General features: G+C 40.2%; 1 protein-coding gene across 3 annotated transcripts in view; it reads right to left on the minus strand.

Annotated features, from left to right (window-relative positions):
• PDE7A (phosphodiesterase 7A) overlaps positions 1 to 1,558 on the minus strand; it is a 76,485-nt gene extending 74,927 nt beyond the window's left edge. Inside the window, exon 1 of one of the 3 annotated variants that reach the window (XM_069004865.1) lies at positions 1,180 to 1,558. In XM_069004865.1, coding sequence (XP_068860966.1) covers positions 1,180 to 1,317 — 138 coding nt within the window. In that variant the 5' untranslated portion in view covers positions 1,318 to 1,558. The remainder of the gene's footprint in view (positions 1 to 1,179) is intronic. The other 2 variants (XM_069004863.1, XM_069004862.1) reach the window with 2 other exon arrangements.
• Between the last annotated feature and the right edge of the window lie 19,191 nt (positions 1,559 to 20,749).

Genomic DNA, 20,749 nt, shown 5'->3' on the forward strand with positions numbered 1-20,749 from the left:
AGCAGTAAGAATGGAAAAGATCCTAACTTGGTTGCTACATGGAAAATTAATTTGCCATAAAACCAAAGATTTTATCAATTATTACATTTATACTCAGGGAAGGGAGCATTGTCAACATATGTTCATCTTCATTTGCTTGCTAATAATTATTCCCATATGCATTCAAATTCCTGGTCATTAACACAGTATTTTGTTGATTTTTCCTGTACAAACATACATGTGCCTAATGCTCACACACACACAGAGCTTCACTACTACCAAACAGGGGACAAAGCCAAAAGCTACTGGTAGCTCTGTACTTTCTACACAGACGTATGTGTAGCGCAGCAAGTCATGAGAAAAAAAGTAGAAAAACTTAATAAGATACACCAAAAATGTGCAGAACAAAAAAATACCATTACACATGCAGAGACAACATCTTCCGTAAGGACAACATACTTCACAGCACTTAAACAGATCTTTCAATCTCGACATAGGAAATCCCTCGAAGCCAAAACGGGCTGACTCCCCACCAAAACATATGCTTTTCACCATAATTCCAGATTTTCTCCAGAGACTTCCGCCAGAATATAATTTTATCACTGGGTGCTGGGAAACCATACTAACGCACATCCAGAAATTTAGGGCAGTGCTCACAAGAAAAACCTGCCTTTTGTCCTGATAGTTATAATGACCTTTTTAATGGTATTTCCAACAGGATCAGATGAAACAAAATACAGTACAGTTCACATTGTGACTGATGTAATATGGGCTGGGAACAATACCGTGGAAACAAAAAAGCCAAGGATCTTTGTCTCCTTCTAGACAGATTGCCAAGTCTCAATAGTTGGAGGGAGAAAAAGCAGAGCATCCCAAATAAAACACTGCAATGCATGTTCACCATTTCAGTAAAGTCGCTGCAGCTTTTGGCAACCCCATAGGAAATTTGCACCCTTCAAAGAAAGCCCAAGCTAAAAAGAACAGCTAAAAAACAACCCTAGCTTAAAAACTGCAGGAGAAACAACCCACTGGCTGTGGAGATAAACCCCAAGGAGTTCACCACTCGCATCGCAAGCGATGCTAAATAGATAACCCCAGCAATAACTAGTCATAAAAATATTAAATGCTGTATTATCTCGCCACCGCCGCCGGTATTCGGGGCAGGCGGACAAGGGCGGCGGGCCCGGCGGCAGTGCCTACCTGCGAGAGCTGCCGGGGGTTGGGGCAGCCGAAGAGCGCGGAGCTGGAGCTGAAGCTGATGGCCCCTCTGCGGCTGAGGACGTGCTGCGGCACCGGCCTGTCCAGCGGCAGCACGGGCAGCTGGTAACATACTTCCATTGACGAAGCCTCCGTGCGCCGGCCCGCCGCGGGGCAGCGGCCTCGCCCGCCGCACCTGCCCGCGCAGGGCTCGCCGCAGCGGGAAAGGACGGGCGGCGAAGCCCCGCGGGGGCCCGGCGCCTCCTCGCCGCCCCCGCGCCCCCCGGGGGGCCGGGCCGGGCCGCGCCGGGCCCCGCGCCTTTGTGCTTCGCCGCCGCCAAAGCCCGGCGGGAGCCGCCGGCGGGAGCGAGGGGGAGGCGGCGGAGCGGGACGGCTCTGTCAGCGCCCGGGGCGGCAAGTCCCGGCCCGCAGCCCGCGGCCGCCGCTGCTCCCTGCCTCAGGCGCGCTACCGCCGGCGGGAGCCGCTGTCAGCCCCGCTGCCCGGCGCCGCGCATGGAGGGCCGGGGGCCGCGCTGAGGGAGACACGCGCCGCGCTTGCCCCTATTGTCCGGCACAGCCGGGAGCGGGAGGAGGAGGAGGAGGCGCCGCTCTGTCGAGGGGAAGGGGCCGGGCCGTCGGAGAGGGGACCCGGGGAGGAGGGGGAGGAGGAGAAGGAGGAGGAGGAGAACGGATAGAAGGAGGAGGAGGAGGGATGGCGCCTCCGCCCCGCCCGCGCGCGGCGGCCCGGCTGGAGGAGCAGGCACGAGCCCGGCGGACCGTGCGTGGGTCGCGCGGCTGGCGACACGCGCAGAGCAGCGTCATCACGTCACCGCTGCCCACACTCTCCCCCGTCCGCGCGCACCAGGCAGGGGCGGCTCGGCGGGCGCCGCGCACCGCGCGCATGCGCCCTGCCCCCTCCCCCTCGCGCCTTCGCTGGGGCCGGGGGCGGCGCCGCCCTCCTTCCCTCCCTTCGCTCCCTTCAGAGTCACAAAATCACGGAAGGGATTAGGCTGGAAAAGGCCTGATAGATCATCGAGTCCAACCTGTGACACAACACCACCCCGTCAACTAGACCGTGGCACGAAGTGCCATGTCCAGTCTTTCCTTAAACACTTCCAAGGACGGTGACTTCACCACCTCTCTGGTCAGCCCATTCCAGTATCTTCTAGTCACCCTTTCTGTGAAGAAACTCTTTCTAATGTCCAACCTGAACCTCCTCTAGTGCAGCTTAAGACTATGTCCTCTCATCCTGTCGCTGGTTGACTGGGAGCCTCATCCGGCTACAACCTCCTTTGAGGGAGCTGTACAGAGTCATAATGTCGCCCCTGAGCCTCCTTTTCTCCCAGGGGACTAAACACCCCCAGCTCCCTCAGCTGCTTCTCAGATTTGTGCTCCAGACTCTTAAGCCACTCCATTGCTCTTCTCTGGACTTGCTCCAGCACTTCAGTGTCCTTCCTGAATTGAGGGGCCCAAAACTGGGTACAGTACCCGAGGCGCAGCACTGCTTGGGTGAGACCCAAGGGGTCCGGGAACCCCCAGGCCAGAAAGGTGGGAAGTGGGGGTTTGACTCAGTACCCCTGTGTCATAAGATGCCATCCCCGAGGGAATGGCATGAGGTTGTGTCAGGAGAAGTTTAGGTCAGATATTGGGAAAAGGTTCTTCACCCAGAGGGCAGCGGGGCACTGGAACAGGCTCCCCAGGGAAGTGGTCACAGCACCAGCCTGACAGAGTTCAAGGAGTGTTTCGACAACACTCTCAGCCACATGGTGACTCTTGGGGATGGTTCTGCACAGCGACAGGAGTTGGACTATGATGATCCCTTCCAACTCAGGATATTCTGTGGTTCTGTGTCACTCCTCAGTTCCCTATATCCCCTTCTCCCGCCCACCCGTCCCTACAGGCTGTGCCTTTATACAGGGGGAGCGGCACTGAAGGGGCTGTGGAGTCACCAGGGCCAGATCCGGCTTCTGTGGCTGCTCCTGTGGGAGGCTGGGCACTGGTCAGTACAGCCTGGCCTTGAACACCCAACTTGGCCAGATGCTTGAAAACCAAACACAGAAAGATAGGTTTTTTTCAAAATGCATAATCCATCAAATGCAATACACTGGGGAGTTTGTATTTGCATTTGAACCACTGTGGTTCATTTTTAGAGTGTGGAGAGGTGGGATTTTTTGCAAGATGGAGAGGTAAAACCATGTAATTTTTGTTAAGGTAAAAAATTAGGTTCCTGCAAACCATACAGCTCCAGGAATTGGACTTTAAGGGAGAAAAGGAGTAATTAATGACATGATCTAGTGGTCTATAGCTATGTACATCACATTAGCTGGGACACTTAGAAATAAACTTTTTTTTTTTTTTTTAAGGACTAAGCCTCCCTTTGTCTCTCTTCAACTGCTTTTTTTTTTTTTTCCCATCCTTTCATCTCTTTTATTTCTCCATCATAAAAAAATTCCTAAATATAGCATGATAGGTAAGGGAACGTTTCTGTTCTTTGAATAATATATGAAGTGCCTGTACCCACTTAAAAATCAGATTTTGCAAAATGATTCATATGATTTAATTTTGCATAATACATTGTTCTTCTAAGTGCTTGCTTACTGGCAGAAAGGTTTAGATTTCACATGATAGTGGTTATTTATAGGCAATGGCACAGCTTTGGAGGAACCCATTTGGAAAGAATAAGTGGTTTGTATGGAGGATTTTCATCTGTTTGAACTAGTTCTAGAAGCAAGAAGTTTTATAGATGTGGACTGATGGCCATTTCACCCTGAGCTGTGAAGTTAACAAATGCACCTCGTTCTTTTGCAGAACTGTAATCCCACCTTGTCTTATGGATAGCCAAAAGAACATATGGACACATGAGGAGGACCCTGGATCAGCTGCTGTGTCTTAGGAGCTTTTTTCGGCTGTTTTTCCCCCTTTTTTTCAAATAAAAATTTCACAAGCATTCTCAGTATGATTTGATAATGTATGCATGCAATAATTCAAGATATAATAAGCACATGGTAGTTCAAAGTAAAATAACATACTCAGCCTTTTTTTCCCAGTAATTAAGACATGTCAGGTTTTCTTCTGCATTCTTTGACAGTTTACTCACATTTGGCCTGCTTACATTAAATCAGCAGTGCATTTGAGTTACTGATAGAACTCCACCAGCTTCACTGGTGTCAGGATTTCCCTCTCCCAATATTTTTTCAAAATTATTTTTGCTTCTTTTCTACTAATAATGAATTTGTTTTCCATTCTCAGGTAGGATGGATTTTTATTCTAATCAATCTAATATTCAGTTCATCAAAAATATGCCATGTTTTTTAGGGGAAAAAAATCATATTCTTACTTTCACAATATAAACAGTGTAAATTTCAATCCTATATGGTCAAACTATAAGTGTGTTCTAAGGTTCTTATCAGCTCTGCGTACTTTCCGTCTGATTAGTTGAAATTAGTTCTTTAAGGACACTTTAATTTTCAGTCTGAGACAGTATAGCCCTAAATAACATAACCAGTGTTGTCCCTCAGATTATCTTTGATCTCTAATTAACATTACATAAACACCTTTCAGGAAACTGAAATACATTATTATGAAGTTAGCATAGATTTTCCAGGCAGTAACTGCTTCCATATGTGTGCTGTTTTCAGGACACAAATTGCTATTTTTTAAGTAAATACAGAAGTTATTAATGTTAGCACGATGTTGATTTCGAGTGAATTTACAAGGAAGACTCTTAGAGAATCATAGAATGGTTTGGGTTGAAAGGGACCCTAAATATCATCTAGTTCCAACCCCCAGTCTTACTTCAGGATGACAGACAAAGCCTTAAAATTATGGGGTAAGTCACACATTTTCAGCCTAAATATGTTTGTTGCAAAAGAGTGCATATTCTGTGACTTATATCCTGCCAATTCTGTGTGCTGTCTTTGCTTGCCACACGCTAAGAGCTTGTAGAAAACGAAGGAGGGTTTTTACTGATTTTTGTCATAGAGGTATAACAACACCAAAGTGTTTATTCACAGCATTTTGTTTGAATTAAATTTCAACCACAGATTTCTTTGAGTACCATGGTATTGCGTGTCTTAAATGCATCATAGGATTTCATGAGGTACCATAGTTCAGCCATGTAAGCCCTGTGTCTTGTGAATTCTTTATCAAGGCAGATACAGCTATTAATTAGAATATTCAAATTTAGGGAGCATTAATAATGTTTCAATGTTTCTTTTCACATTTGCGTTTTATGTCTTTTACACATCATTATTATTTTCAGGGTGCTGTCCAGCAAGGAGGGAGCATTACTGATGGCCAGATTTATTTCACAAGAATAGCACTTGTGAAAGTGGAGAGATGGAAGATCACAAAATCTGAGTTAGTTTAGTTTCCTGGTTACTGAGAAAAGAAGATGAAATCACACAGGTACTCCAGCAAGACCTTCTGCTGGATTAACTGCGTGGCACAGAGTGCCTCTCTGGGGCACAGCCAGCTAACACTGGCAGAACTGAACAGTCTGAACAGAAGAGGATGCTTTTCCCATGTTCTCTGTACAAAATAGAAAATAAAGATCCTCAGAGGCATAAAGTGCTTGTACTTTGAAAACACCCGAGAACAGAGGAAATATTTATTTGCACAGGTACATGATCAAAACACGCACAAGAGGCTTTAGTTCTTCTTCTTACCTGAAGAAGTTTTGTGGTATAAAAATCAGGGTTATTTCTGTAGACAAGTAAAAAGTCTCTTCATTTGTTACATCCCCAGCAACAGCATTTTTAGACATTGTTTTTGGCATTTCTTTGGCACAGAATCACATAATCCTTTTTATTCTACCCAGAGTTATTGTCAGAGTGAATACTGTATATTTCCATAGGAATTTCAGACATCTGGCAGCTCAGTTGAACTGTACTTCTCTCCCTATTTGGTGTGTCCCTTTCCTGTGCCTTGCCCTGGGTCTGCGCTGGGCTTGTTTGAATTGTTGTGGCAGTACAACATTCTTGTCTCCTCTTTGGTTTGACATCCCCTGCACACTGGATATTTTCTGCAGGACTTTGCATCATCCCCTCAGTTTGTTCATCCTTCCTGAGTGCGATAATTTGCACTTGCTTTCACCTGAGTGTATTGTGATTTCCTCAACCCATTTTTTTAGTTGGTCAAGATTGAATACTAGTCCTGTCCTTCAGAATACTTCCAGACTTTCCTGGCTCTCTGTCATCTGCAATTTTAATAAGTATAGTCTCAAAACAGCTCAGCAGTAAAAATTCCATGAATGAGTTAGTCTATGACCTGGAAGAGGTCTGAAGAATGGTATTTGTGTATCCTGTCAACTCAGGTATTTAGTATCCTGTCAACTCATGCTAACTCCTCTGGGAATGATTTTTTGATCCATAGTGCAGTAGCTTTATCTTTTCTATGGCTCATGTTCATCTTTCCTAACTTTAGAGGCTTAACCTGGAGAGCAGTTGCCTAAGGCTAATTTCATAGTCAATAATTAAGGGAAAGACAGCAGGCCCTTCAAGTTGTTCTTTGAAGTTGCCTTTCTCCTCACTGAAAGGAAGGAGCACGGTGTAACCTTTCTCCTAGTTTAAGTGTGCTTCAGTCTGTGTCTGTGAAGTCAATCAGATGAAGTGGGATATGTGATGGTGTTTATGACAGTGTCAGGGTGGGCCGTGGAGAAGGATGGTGTCAGCGAAGACAAGCTAAGTCATGTGTGCCATGTTCCCATTAGCTGCAGGTTTTGTCACTCTGCTGGAGAGGCAGATAAAGTCTGTTTGACTTGTCTGGGCAGACTGCTTGTTTGCTTTTGCTTCAGCTTCTGGTATTTTGAATATTATATTGAAAACTGTTTAGAATACTTACAATTTTTGTAATAACTTCGGTTTCACTAAACTGATGGTGGCTAATAGACATGTACCAATCTATGCCAAAACCAACAAGATGGAGCAGAACGTTAAAGCGTGATCCCAGAGCATTTCAAGTTTTAATTTGCTTCCAGTCGTAAGAATCATCCTCTATGCTTATTTTAAGACTGGAGTTTTACTGACAAGTTATAGCCTCCAGGAACAGGACTGACTGTGGAAACAGGCTAACAAAAGTCAGTTCTAAACACCGCTACAGACTCTTATAAGTTTAATATGGGTTCAAAGCCAGCTTTTTCTAACTCCACTGCAGATATTATTGGGAATAATTCTTTCTACATGCACTTTGAAAAAGTTCTACCTAGAGTGCACACAGCTTAACTGGTCTGAGCCACTGAAGTTCTGGTTTTTCAGTGATTATGGTTACCTGGACAAAAATCCTCACACTACAGTTAAAATGATTAAGGGCGTTGGTGTCAGCATAAGCCTGTGGAGAAAGCTTCTCTTTGTGTCATTTTTACATGAATAATAACAGCTGATGTGCAGAATATTTTTAATACCTGAGTGGGAGGATATGAGAACCCCAGGTGCAGTTTCTGAGGTGCAGCTTACAAGTTTAATAGTGTTATTAGAAGCTGAAAATTCACAGCTTTGTATGTTGGTAATGGAGGTGGGTTTGGACCCCTATGAACAGATGTAACAAATTCATTGCACATTCACCAGCTGAATCATTTCTTAGCATGCCATTCAGTGTAGAGTACCCGGTAGCCTCCATGATAAACTGCAGAGCATCAATCACTCATTCTATCTTTAGAAAATCCAGTGGTTTATTTTGATTTGATTTGGTAGCTTTTTTTAATGTTTTATGTTCTGCCCCAATACCTCATTAAAATTGCACATCCTTTCTAGATTTCTTTACGTGAAGGTGTAATTTTTAGCATAGTCTTTGCAAGGATTTTCTAAAGCAATTTTGACTCTTATTTTTTAAAAATTTCTCCATAATTAGGGATTAGAGTTAGATTTGGATTTGGCAGTCATGTTTATGTTCAAAAGATTCCCGATGTTACGTCTGATCCTTTATTGGCCTATAGATATGACTGAGTCTGTCAAATACTGACAGAAGTGAAATAATGAGCTAAGGTTGCTGCTTACCAACTAGGCTGAAGCAACAGCGTTTTATTAATCTCACTGCGTTGTGTTATCAAAAATCAAAGGAACACTTTGCTGTTTAAAGGTCAAAAATTAGACCTTTCTTGGGGTCCTGCCTTCTTCTAGGGCAGAAGGGGCTTTCCACTGAATTAATTCTGCAGAAGGTCCTGTCGTGAAATAAGCCCACAGGAGAAGCAGCTAATGCAATTCCTATTTAAAAAATAAATAAATCAAGCATGAGCTTTAACTAGTCCTGGTTTTTATAAGACCAGTGCTGGCAATAACACTAGAATTTTTTCAGACAAAGCACATTTTAATTTATGTCTGGTTATATTAAAGATATATTAAAGCTGAGCACACTCCCTTTTTGCAGAAGCTTATTTGTATGAAAATGTAGACTAGTTGCCTTTTTAGAAATGCTAAAATTAATGAAAAATTTCTAGCAACAAAAGGACACTTTAGCAACAGCCTCCCTTTGGTGTATGAAGCAAATCAGAAATGGGAATTGGAGTAACTTGCAGCATTTACACATCTGATAGTTTGGATGACTACATGCAGGAACCTACAGTCTTTCTCTTACACCTACATTCCTTTTGCATTTTGGCTTTTTTACTATTCTGTGCAATTATTCCCTCACAAAAGAGTTAAGTTGAAATAAATATTAACTACTATTAGAATTAACAATCTCATTCAGAGGATCACATTAGTAGTAAAACTGCATACTAATTAATATTCAAATAAAATTACTTCATTATATTCCAAGCAGTTATTTTTCTGCCTATTCAAAAAATGCTTAAGCATACTACCTCAGTTTCTCCATTAAATTTGAGCTTGCTTCAGAAATTAATCAGGATTTTCATTTTTTTCTGCTTCCTTTTCAGCTCATTGGTGGAACTGCTCTTCTATCAAAACCTACAGCAGTAGGTAGATTACCTAATCCTATTCAGATGAATAGAAGTGTGAGGATTAAATATTTGCAGCTACTCTTGTTTTTCCACCATGTAGCACCCTGACATTTCTTTGTGAAGGAAAGAATGTGTCACAGTTAGCATTAGCATGACTTCTCCTGCAAGTCTGGAAAAACATCTGTCATACTGCCAGTCTTCCCATTAACTACCTGAGCAAATGCAGCGAGAAGATTTCATTACTTTCAAGAGACTAGCTCTGCTTTTATTTAGGTTTATTCTTTGCTAGACCTTTTGTTTTTAACAATTGCGAAAAGGTAACTGGCATGCTGTCACATTTACAACTCTCTAAATTTCTATGTGCTTAATGCAATTAATACTGGAAGGAATATTGCCAACATGTCAACAAAAATGCAACAAAGTGATGTGGGGGCTAGTTTACAGAAATTCCTGAACTCCTTCGTCTTGACCAAATGAAAGAAAATTGTTCTTGTAAGACAAGTGCATACTAAAAGGATTAGCTCTGATAAACTTTTATGTTCAGCTAAAAGACAGCCTGCGTACTAGGAGAACATATTTTGATCAATTTCTTAAAAGCAGCTTTGCATTTAATTAGAGACAAGTCTCATGTTTTAAAAGCTGAATGGGGGAGGGGGTGGGGAAGGAGGGAGTAGTACACTAAAACACAGAGGCTGAGCCCCGTAATGGTGTGGAGCACAATGGAAATCTGGTTTTAAAATACACATTTTGCAAATACACGTTGTGCTAAACTAGATCCTGCTGTGCAGAGAGGCCATGCCCCTCCATCTTACTCCTCCTGGCTATTTGCTTCTGCCAGCCAAACAGCACAGTTGGTACAAGGTGCAGGTATGTAACTCACAATGGGGATGCCCCTTCTGGAGTCATTAGACCTCATCATTTGTATCATAAAAACTCACCTACATGGTGTAAATCAGCACTATGTAAGGAATTACTCAGATACTATATAATTCATAAAGTGGTTCATTTTAGAAAATCTAGTTTTAAAATCTCACAGAAATATATTCATTGGAATATATGAGTAACATAAATATATAACAGATAAGAGTGATACGTAATGTATATATGGAATATATAACATGTCTAATATTTATGTATAATATGTTTATGATACAAGATAGACATAGCAGAAATTGTGGTGAAAATATAGGTTAATTGGCATAAAGTGTTAGTGGTACAAAGCATATACTTAATTTTGTGCGTGTTCTTACATGCTTTGCTGAGCTGGGATTATGGAGAGCACCCTCTAGTCATCTCAGAACATCAGTTAAATCTACATAAATCAATACCATGTCAGCAGTTTTCTAGATTAAATTACATGACTAGGAATTTGTAGACTACTTTATACAAGTGTAGGCCTAAGAAAATAAGCAGCTTTTATAATGTTTCATCTTACCTTGGACTCTGAATGTTTGTTAAAATAATTCTTTAGTAAGAAATTTCATACTACAATGTATAAAATCTGAATAAATGTACTAGTCTGCAAATGGTTCAAAACCTGCAAGGCTGAGTGTTTTATAGAATACCTAAAACCAGGAAAAACCATGACGTCTGCTTAGTTCTATGAAGGCGGTTTTACTTACACACCCAGCTTCTGACTACACAATATAAGTAGAAAGCCCTGTTTAAAAAGACAGAAATAGTGTAAAACCCCAAAAGAAATGCTGACATTACTGCAGACCACAAAGAATTGAGAACAGGCCCAAAAAGTTTAATTTGGCGAAAGATTGCTTATCTTGCTGTGATCTTGAAATAGATGATCTGTGGGCAAATGACATGTCATTGCATCTGTAACCAAAATAATCAATTCCCAGATAATGGGAGAATTTACTTTCATTTGTTAGAAGTCAGAATTGATACTAATACACTGCAAGTCAATACCATTTGCATTACAAGTGCCAGGTTTATGGCAAGATGCAGAAAAAAATGTACAGTGTGAAGCTATGCTCCCAAACAGCGTATAAATTCAAAGCATAAATTGCTTTATAATTCAATTTTCAGTTATAGTTTTGTTTTCTTGTCACTTTATCATGTCTGTATGCATGAATGTCCATTTGTGGAAACAATTGATGAAATAGATCTTTCTAAACACTACTTGGAAAAAAAAATAAACAAATGTTCATCCCACAAACTTATTCATAATTGCTACTTATCAAATGTAGGAACAAACATTGTCATTTATGCAATTTGTAACAATACATTAATTTAAATTTCATGCGACTTTCAAATAAAATAGGAGAAGGAAAATCAGTGAAATCTGCTATTGCCTGGCACCAGCAAAGGGGATAGCAATGTGAATCAACAGTAGCAGCATATACTGACTGTTACCAAGTAGTACATAATAGGGATCCTGTTCTGCTCGGTTTTGACATGCATTCTGCAGCGCCCCATTTCCCCTTTCTACGGCACAGAGTCCACGCACACCCTGTAAGTCTTTATAATACTGCTACATTCCAACCAATTTCTGTTTGCTCTAAAGAAGGGCTTTTGCCCTGCATTCCTAGAAAAGCTTCACATCTTCAGATTTGTGATTTTGGAATAAAATAAACAGTGGAAATCTGGAGAGTTAGCTGTTATTTGATAGTCTGATTTCCCCTTGTTAGAATTGTACAAAGCTTCATGCAGAAGCTGATGCAGGGTTAACCTTGGCTGGGGACTGATTGTGCAGCAGGGCAGCAGTAGTTCCCATGCCTTCTTAAGTAGCTTAGGTAGTCTGCTGCTAGGATACCAGAGTTTGGGAATCCCTGTCTAATATTTGCAAACTGTTTTGAAATAATATTTTGAAGTAACATGTAAAAGTTTGAAGAGCTGTTTTTTTAAGGAAAGCAAAAAAAAATAAAGTATCTCACTTCCCCTGAAATGAATCATCCTCCTCCCCACTTTTGGAAAAAAAAACCCACACTGTAAAATTTAATGTGAGTAAAATGCATAAGGTTCCCCAGTCATGTACAGTAATTTATGGAAAATTTTATAAATAAGAGTTGCAAATTATTGGGTGCTCATTTTCTGCCAATCTCGATTGGGAGTTCTGTTACTGATTTATAGAGGGCTGGGAGCTCACCTTCAGAATCAAAAGGACATTAAAAATTATTTTGTAGAGTTAATAGCAATCATAAAAATCTTTATTGAATTCTGTGTAATTCCCATGAAGTCCTTAGGACTCCCTGATATAATAAATGTCTTATAATCCATTTGTCTGAACTAAGAAATAGGAGCCTGGGAATATTTCCCTCTGAAAATTGTTTTCAGGTAAAGCGTAATTTCTCATTTATTGATAGCAATTGCCACTGCATTTTGTGGCCTGAATTTTCTATTGCAATCGATAGATAAATCATAAAGTTGAAAGAGAATAAATGCCAGCAGAGAATAAATGCCAGCAGTCTCTACCTTTATGGTTACATTGACCTTATTATAGGCAAATCAGCCGACTTGAAAATAAGCAAGCTCTAAGCAGTGGCCATAATTTTAATACTGTTTTCTTGCTCACAAGGACAGCCCCCGCTCTGTTGTCACAGCTGCCTAATTGAAATTTGATCACACAGCTGGATCACTGGTCATGCACCAGTGACCGCTCCACAGCTTTGGCTGCTCGTTGCTGTTACACTAACTTTTTGTTTCCCAATCATAAGCAAATTAAAGCAGGCAGCTGCAAATTCATCAATAGGTTAAATTCATTAGCTGTTCTCTCTATGAAATAAACAGGAAAATTAAGCTCTTCTTGGTCTTAATTAGTTCTTATAAAAGTTGGCAGGGAAACAAAGACATTTGTACACTCCTTTATTTTTATAAGAGACTTGCCTGAAAGAAAAACCTCAGACATGTAATTTCCTTTTTTTTTTTTTCTCCTCCCCTGCTTAATGCTCTCAGTCAGAGGCTAACCCAGCACCCTGCCTCTGAGGGTAGAAAGAAAGGTGGTTTGGCACGGGGTTATGCTATGTCTCTTTTGTGCGGATCGGGGCATGTTCGGGGGAGCCTGCACAAGCTGTTTCCACAGCGATAGGCCACACTCTGTGTTTGCAGTCTCCCGTACGGGTAATTCTTCTGCAGGAGAAGCCTTAGCCGAGTGCTGTGGTTCCACAATCATTACCGCTGGCTCTGGGCCATGCCACATCACCCAGCAGTACAAATTTGATCTGGATCAGGTTTGGGCACATGATTACATTTCTGTCAAATTAGCAGAGCGCTTGGGTGAGGATTTTATGCTGCCTGTGTGCTTTTATCCTGTTTGCAGAGGAAACGCACTGTGCTGGAACCACAGAGGGTTAGGGCCGTGTGGGCAACTGATACCTGTTGCAGCACTAATCCTGCTGGGGCAAAGGTAACCTGCCAAAGTTTTGTTGGGACAAACTGAATTGGCAGAGAGCATTTCAACTGGAACAGCACTTTGTGTCACGTACCCATGGCAGTGTAAAGCTGGCAGCAGAGGCCTCCAATGTGTTTAATATGCAGTTAAATATTGGCCTATCCTTTAGCCACAGACTAGTCCAGAGGAGTCTTAATTCTCCTTATTCGTACTATTTTCCACAGAATTTACTTGTGCTTCGTGCTTTAATGGTGTTCTGGCCCCTATATACTTTTTAAGGTGCAGCTCTGTGGTGAGCTGAAAACAATGTAAGGCTTTACTGCTGCTGAAAAGGTGTGATGTCACCACTTCCATTGCATCAGCTCTAGTAAGGATGCCAGTTGTGGAGTGAGTCAGACTAGAAAGCTGATTTTGCTGAAAACTAAGAAAAAAAAATACAAGTAAGAAAAAATCAGTGAAAGTTTGGACTGCTCCTTTGCTGGCAGCCCTAAGATTAACTTGAGCCAACTGTAAGGTTCAGGCTTTGAGTTTCAGCTCTGACTATTTTCCAGCTGAAAGGTCTTGTCATAACAAGGTGAGGAAAAAAACTTAAGAACAGCTGTGATAAATGGTTAACAACAAAGCTACTAATTTACTGAAATGTTAGTCTTCTGAATCATTGCGAAATATTTCCAGTGGCTATGTGCATAATAGCATTCATAATAGCATTTTGCTTATTTACTTTATTGGTGACATCTTTATGCTAATGAAATAAATTTTTTGAATTTTTACTTTTCTAAGTAACATTCAGGAAAGAAAAATATCTTAGACTTCTGTCTTCTCATCTGTTAATCTGTAATTCCTCTACTGGGTTTGCATTTTGCTTTAATTCTTTGACTTGTAACTCAACCACTGAACAGGCATTCCTTTCTGGTTCTAGATAAGGTAGTTACTCATCAGCACTTTAGAAAGAATTTACCTTTCTCAGCCATCAATTAAGTGAGCATTTCTAAGACAGGGCAATAAATCCGATGGGGGATTAATTAAGCTTTAAAAAGAAATGGCTACTGACTGCTATCTCCCCTGCTGCATCCCCTCCCTCCTGGGAACTATGTAGGTAAGCAGTCAGCCAGCAGGAATTTTGGAGAGAATAGCTGATCGGTAGGTGCAGAGTAGAACTGAGGACAATGTGGGGATTTCAAGAAAGAGCTTGCATAGACAAAGACTGCAGGAGCTGTCAGAGGGTGAATTATGAAAACTATGTGAAGGAGGAACAAGTGGAGTGAACTGTTTGGTGCTGGAGAAAGGTTGTATCTGGTGGGGAGGACAAAAAGCAAGCATTAATTCCCAAAGAACAGGTACTGAGAAGATGTGGTACTGCTGTTTCCTAATCTGTTTCTGGTGAAATAGCCTAAGAAATAGGTCAAAGCACTTATTTATACTGTTCAAGGTAATCTTCCTGATTCTTAGCTGTAGCTGATTAGGCCATGCTAAAATGAATAACCTTGCTACCAGAACTATGGATTTGTAAATTTACTGTAAGAAGTAGTAGAATACTGCCTTAAAGCACTACAGCTGCTTGCAAAGTAAATTACCAAGACACCGCCTAAATAAAGAATTTGGGAACTCTCTTACTTCACTTTTACTTGAAGTCCTAGAAAACTCAGCTCTGAGATGTCAAAGCTAAATAAACTTCCTAGCCTTCTCTTTTCAGAAAGTAATTAAATTTAAAGTTAGACAGATTATTGTGGTTTACATCTTAGTTAAGGCTACCTCCATAACCCACTTCAAATGAGGGAGGATAGACAGAAATTTCTCAAACCACAGATGAAAATAAAATTCCTGGTGTTCCCTGAGTAACTTGGAAAAGTTAAGTATATTACTATTACTTAAAACATCATGTTGGGGGTCTCTAATTTAAATTGCAGGGAAAAAAGTGTTTATATCATGTCACTTAAGTAGTCTGCCAAGGCTTTGAATTGGATTTACTGGAATGAACTAGGAAGTTATAGGTCTGGATTGCTTCTTTGTGTCAAACTGACCACGTAAAGGCATGAGCAATTTAAATATGCAAGTGACTGTTCATTTAAGGCTCCTGCTTCTTGAGTTTGCTACTTTTTCCAATACTTCAGTTAAAGATATTAAAAACCCAAGATATTTTTAAATTGAGATATTCTATGTGAATAGTAACAGAAGGTCACAATATGTTCAGAGAATTCAAATATATGAATGTTCTCTTATGAATACTTACTTCTTGTATAGATGGAGTTGCAGATGGGTTACCAGATGGAATACCTTCCTTCCAATATAGTTACATGTATTTAAAAATGGATGCAATGCAATCATATTATTTAAATCAATTCTTTTATTGCTTTTGAAGCCATAATGACAATAACTATTCTGTAACAGAGAAATGTGGCAAAAGGAATGTAATTTCTTGCTGTAGAATTGTTGGGCTTGACTGAGATGTAAAAAGTCTCTCTCTGAAGAAGGGACCTTAAACCAATGCTCTTTTTTTTAGGAGATTGTCTGAATATCTAACAGCATGCAGTAAAGTTCAGACAGAGCACTAGATGTCCAGGAGCATGTGAAACAGAGCTAGATAAAGAGAAATTACAAGAAGAGCATTTTGGGACATAGCAATTCAGAAGTACTCTTCCCTTCTTAACAAAAATCAATCCCCATGCCTTAGCCAGAGGCCCAGCACATCTTGGCAGAAGCATTCTTTTTCACTTGCTCAGTCCTTTGCCCTTTGATTATCTTGCTTAGCTGGATGTTATTAATATTGACATCACCATAGCATAATAATAAAATATAAAACAAAAGAAAAATCCTGCCTGGAGAGTGGAAAACTAAAACACTGTATACACCCTTTTTCAATTCACATATTATCTCATCAGCCTGCCATACTTTACTTATATCCTCATGCTTTACTTGTGTTGGGTCTTCTTCTTCCAGACATTCACCTGTGAAAAGTCATCAGCTAGCAAGAGCTCTTGTTCCAGTGTCCTCACCTGCCTTTTTTCTCTTGTCATGTCTGGTCAGTCACCAATATAAATTTCAACATCCTTTGAAATTTGTCTTACTACCTTTTTGCAGAACAAGGCACAGAAATTAGCAATAATAGTAATCATAGGAGGGAGGTTTTGGGGAAAGCAAGCAGGGACACCTAGATCCAGTTGCCCAGAACCATGTCCAAATGGCTTTTGAGTAACTCCAAGCGTGGAGACTCCAAACCTCTCTGGGCAACTTGTGCCAGTGCTCAGTCACCTTCACAGTGAAGAAGTGTGTCCTGATGTTCAGAAGGAACCTCTTATTTTTGAGAGTTTGGAGCCTGGGCCCACTGCCTCTGGTCCTGGCTCTGGGCACCACTGAAAAGAGCCTGGCTCTGTCCTCATTTCACTCTCCCTTCAGATATTTGTATACATTGCTGAGTTCCCACCCCCCAAGCCTTCTTCATTCCTCCCAGCTCTCTCAGCTTTTTCTCATAGCACAGATGCTCCAGTCTCTTCATCATCCTTGTGGGCCTTTTTTGGACTCTCTTCAGTATGTCCATGTCTCATACTTGGACGCCCTTATCTGGACCCAGCACTCCAGATGTGACACCACCAGTGCTGAGTAGACAGTAAGGATTATCTCCCTTATTCTGCCGCCTTTACTGAATCATGTCAGCAAGACAACTTATTTCAATTGTCAAGTTCCTCAAAGTAAAATCTGACATTTTCTTCCCCTGCCACAACTGGAAGATAGAGTCAAAAGCTGTAGGTTCTCCATAAAGGTCAGGAGTGCTTTATCTGATCACTTGTATCTCCTACATGCTTTGATGTTGTCAATATTAACCCTACCATATTCAACAAAGAATATAATTCAGCTTTTAAAAATTGTTTTTTCTTGCCTCAGAAGTTAAAATTCACACTGCTGTTAAGCAATGACGCCAGTACCTTTATGCATGTAGATCTCTCAGCTCCAGGCTTTAAGTTCTTGAACTCACTGTGAGCCTGGAAAAGGAGGGAGTGGTAGGAGGAAGGACTGGAGTGACTCAGAGTTCTTCAGTCCTTAGCTCTGGTTATGTGTAACTGGAGGCTTCTGAAGCAACCCCAGAACCTCCTGTTCTGTCTGGGCCATGTTTCAAATTTTTTATAGTCTGATATTCAGCCTTGAATTTCCAGGCATGTTCTGATTTGCCTGTTTTGAAATACATGCAATATATAAATGAAATGTAAAGTATAAGCAAGACTTTTTAGATAGAAGAGCCTTTGGGACTAGAACTGTCTTTTAGTTTTGAATTGCCTGTCACAGTGGTGTTGTGGTGCACTGTTAGGTGTTTCAATACAAAAAAAAGTAAAATAAATGAGAAGAGTGAACAGATATTAAGTTATCTGGCTATTCTTCTAAACTGCATGGCTGATCTGACTAAAGAGTTATGACAAATCAGCAAAGTTCGAGTCTTTTAAAGATTCTTTAGAATGTGTTAAAGATACAGAGCCCCAAAAGGAAAAAAGCTCCCTAGATTTGCTGGGATTTTGTTCGTTTCCTTCAAAGAAATAAGGAGCTCTTGAAAAGCAAGGGAGGTTGCAGAGCAGTCCCAGCTCTGCGCGCCAGAGGGAGCTGTATCCACACAAAACTGCAAGTCCCGGTGGGTGCCAGGAATGCGGAGCAGGGATCTTGTAATAGGATGAATAGAAATACAAGGGACTTGGATAACCTGGAAGTGATTTTATTTTCTGCTGGTTTCTATTTTCCCCCTTAATTTCTTCTTACCATTAAAAAGAGTACATGTTGGTTTGGTTTGTAGTGAAAGAAGGATAAAGTCATTTCAAAGACAGAGATCAAGCATGCTGATTGAATAATCTGGTTTATTGTATCCATGCACTGTAATAGAATTAGCTATACCTAGTCTGTTGCTATTGTCCTGGGAATGATACTTTGACTGTGCGATTTTTACTTCTTATAACTATGAAAAACACTCACATTTTAGATTGAAATGTTCCTTGCCTTGTCCCCATACAAAGCTGAAATTTGAGGGAATGTTTAAAATTAGAAATATACCTAAGAACAAGAGAAATGTTAAAATCATATGCTTCACATTAAAAAGCATCCACTTAACATTTTTTATCAGCTCTCATGTTGTTGTTTTGTTTTTTTATAAATAGTGTCTTTATATGGTCATAATTATACTTCATATAATCATAAATATACTTTATATATATGTGGTCATGAACATACTTTATTATAGATTTGACCATAACATAGATTTATGATATATATGATCATAATACCATATATATATAGGGCCATAAATATACTTTATGATCATACTTTATAAACATATTTTGTATGATCATAACTGTACAACCCACCATTCCCATCCTCCTGGCTCTGCTCATGGTTGGTGGGGGATAGATGTGAATGAAGGAGTGAATTTGAGCCTGGAAACAGGGTGGCAAGGGGAAGATGTTGTTTTAATTTTTGTTTTTGTTTCTTACCATCCAAATCTATTTTAATTAGCTATAAATTAAATTCATTTTCCCCAAGTTATGTCTGTTTTGCCCATGACAGTAATGGGTAAGGGATCACCCTATCTTTGTCTTGATCTATGAGCTTTTCAGCTTATCCACTCTTCTCATTCTGTTGAAGCCGGGAGGGTTCTGGCAGCCAGCCAAAGCCAACATAGTACAAAGGATATAGTTTGGAATTGGGTGTCTAGGAACTTTTTGAGTACAAAGGATGATCTATTTGGTTCTAAGGATGATATACCAAGAAAAATTGGTTTTTTTAAGTCTCTAGCATTTATAGTTTCCTATTATTTATAATATAGTTCCTATTATTATTCCTTTCCACTATTTCAAATGGAAAGGAATGGCTCTCTAGGTTTTCATGGTGTAAGAGGAGAAACTCCATCAGAATGAAAGAAAATATCCTACATCTTCTGTTTTGCTATAAAACTTTACAAGAACTCAGGGCAAGTCCTAAAGGGACTTCTTCAATTAATCCTGTTTTGGAAGAGATTATGTTGTAAACCTAAGCCATGGCTGCTCTTAAAGGAGTGAAATTTAGAGCAAGATTGTTGTATATTTAAAACAATTTAATATATTTTCATGGGAAAAAAAACCAAACTCAAGACCCCATCAAGAGTAAAGCAGCGAAGAACAACTAACTCAATACACAGTTGTCCCAAATTTTTTGGTGTCCTTAACTCTTGGATATATCAGCTTTTAGACTCATGAATGTTTTATTTGCTCTTTCATAGATCTTCCTGAGAGATAACCAATTGGATACTGCACAACAGAAGAAGTAATCAGACTCCACTGACCTGTTTAACCCTGATTGTGAAGGATGAAAAGCAGCAGCTGCTTTCTGTGGAACAGGGCTTCTGGTGGCACTTGCTTCTTTCCTTTGGGATGATATTGGCATAAAGACATCCAGATATTGAACTCAAAATGTTGTGAGTTTATACACACCAGACTGTGTTCCATCACTTTTGAAGCAGGTATGTTCTTTGAATAACTTTGCCTTATTTTTCAGCACTAATCCAAATGAACTATGGGCATTGTAAGAAAAAAAGGCATATTATTACAACCCCTGTATAAGATACTTAATGCTGGGTAGTATAAAATGGGTGCAGAAAGAGCTGAAGTTAACTGGGGTCCCATTGTCTTAGGAGATGTGGATTTGTTACCAGAATTTGGATTGTCTTTTAATAATTTTATTGTCATTCAAGAAAGAAAGCAATGTTTTCTTGACTTTGTTCTACTCAAACAAAAATACATAGCTCAAAAATAGGATTCGAATATAATTTCAACCATCAGGAATATATCTAGTACTAAAATTGTGACTGTTACATCTTCCGTAATAAGCAGAGTTTAACTTTTTCTGGAAAAGTATTGTCTCATTGCACTTTTAGTATTTTATGGGACTGCTTTAAATAAGTAAGAAATAATTTTGAATAGCTAAACCTTAAAGTAGATTAATCACTAGAAGAATGAACAGGCTAGTGAGTCTAAATTTCCATAGCTGACTAGGTTATTAAAATTATTTTATGAGAAAGTACAAATTACATGACTTTGTAGTTCTTCGGAATTAAATCCATCATAACTTTAATTTTGGTTTATGCTTCAATGCTGCCCTGTAGCTGATCAGCATTATGTAACAGATTTTTAAACTAATGCTGTATATCTGTGACTTTACATGGTTACTACCATTATCTTGTGCATTAACAGGTTTCATGTGCCTTGCATGATTCCAGTGCCAGGATAGATCCCAGGATTATGTTAAATATGCTCTAGGCATACCATCATGAACTAAAATCATGGTGACTACTGCAGGTGGTAAAGTGATATCTAGATACATGCAATTTT

This window comes from Aphelocoma coerulescens, chromosome 2, assembly GCF_041296385.1.
Source record: "Aphelocoma coerulescens isolate FSJ_1873_10779 chromosome 2, UR_Acoe_1.0, whole genome shotgun sequence".
NCBI classification, from domain to species: Eukaryota; Metazoa; Chordata; class Aves; order Passeriformes; family Corvidae; genus Aphelocoma; species Aphelocoma coerulescens.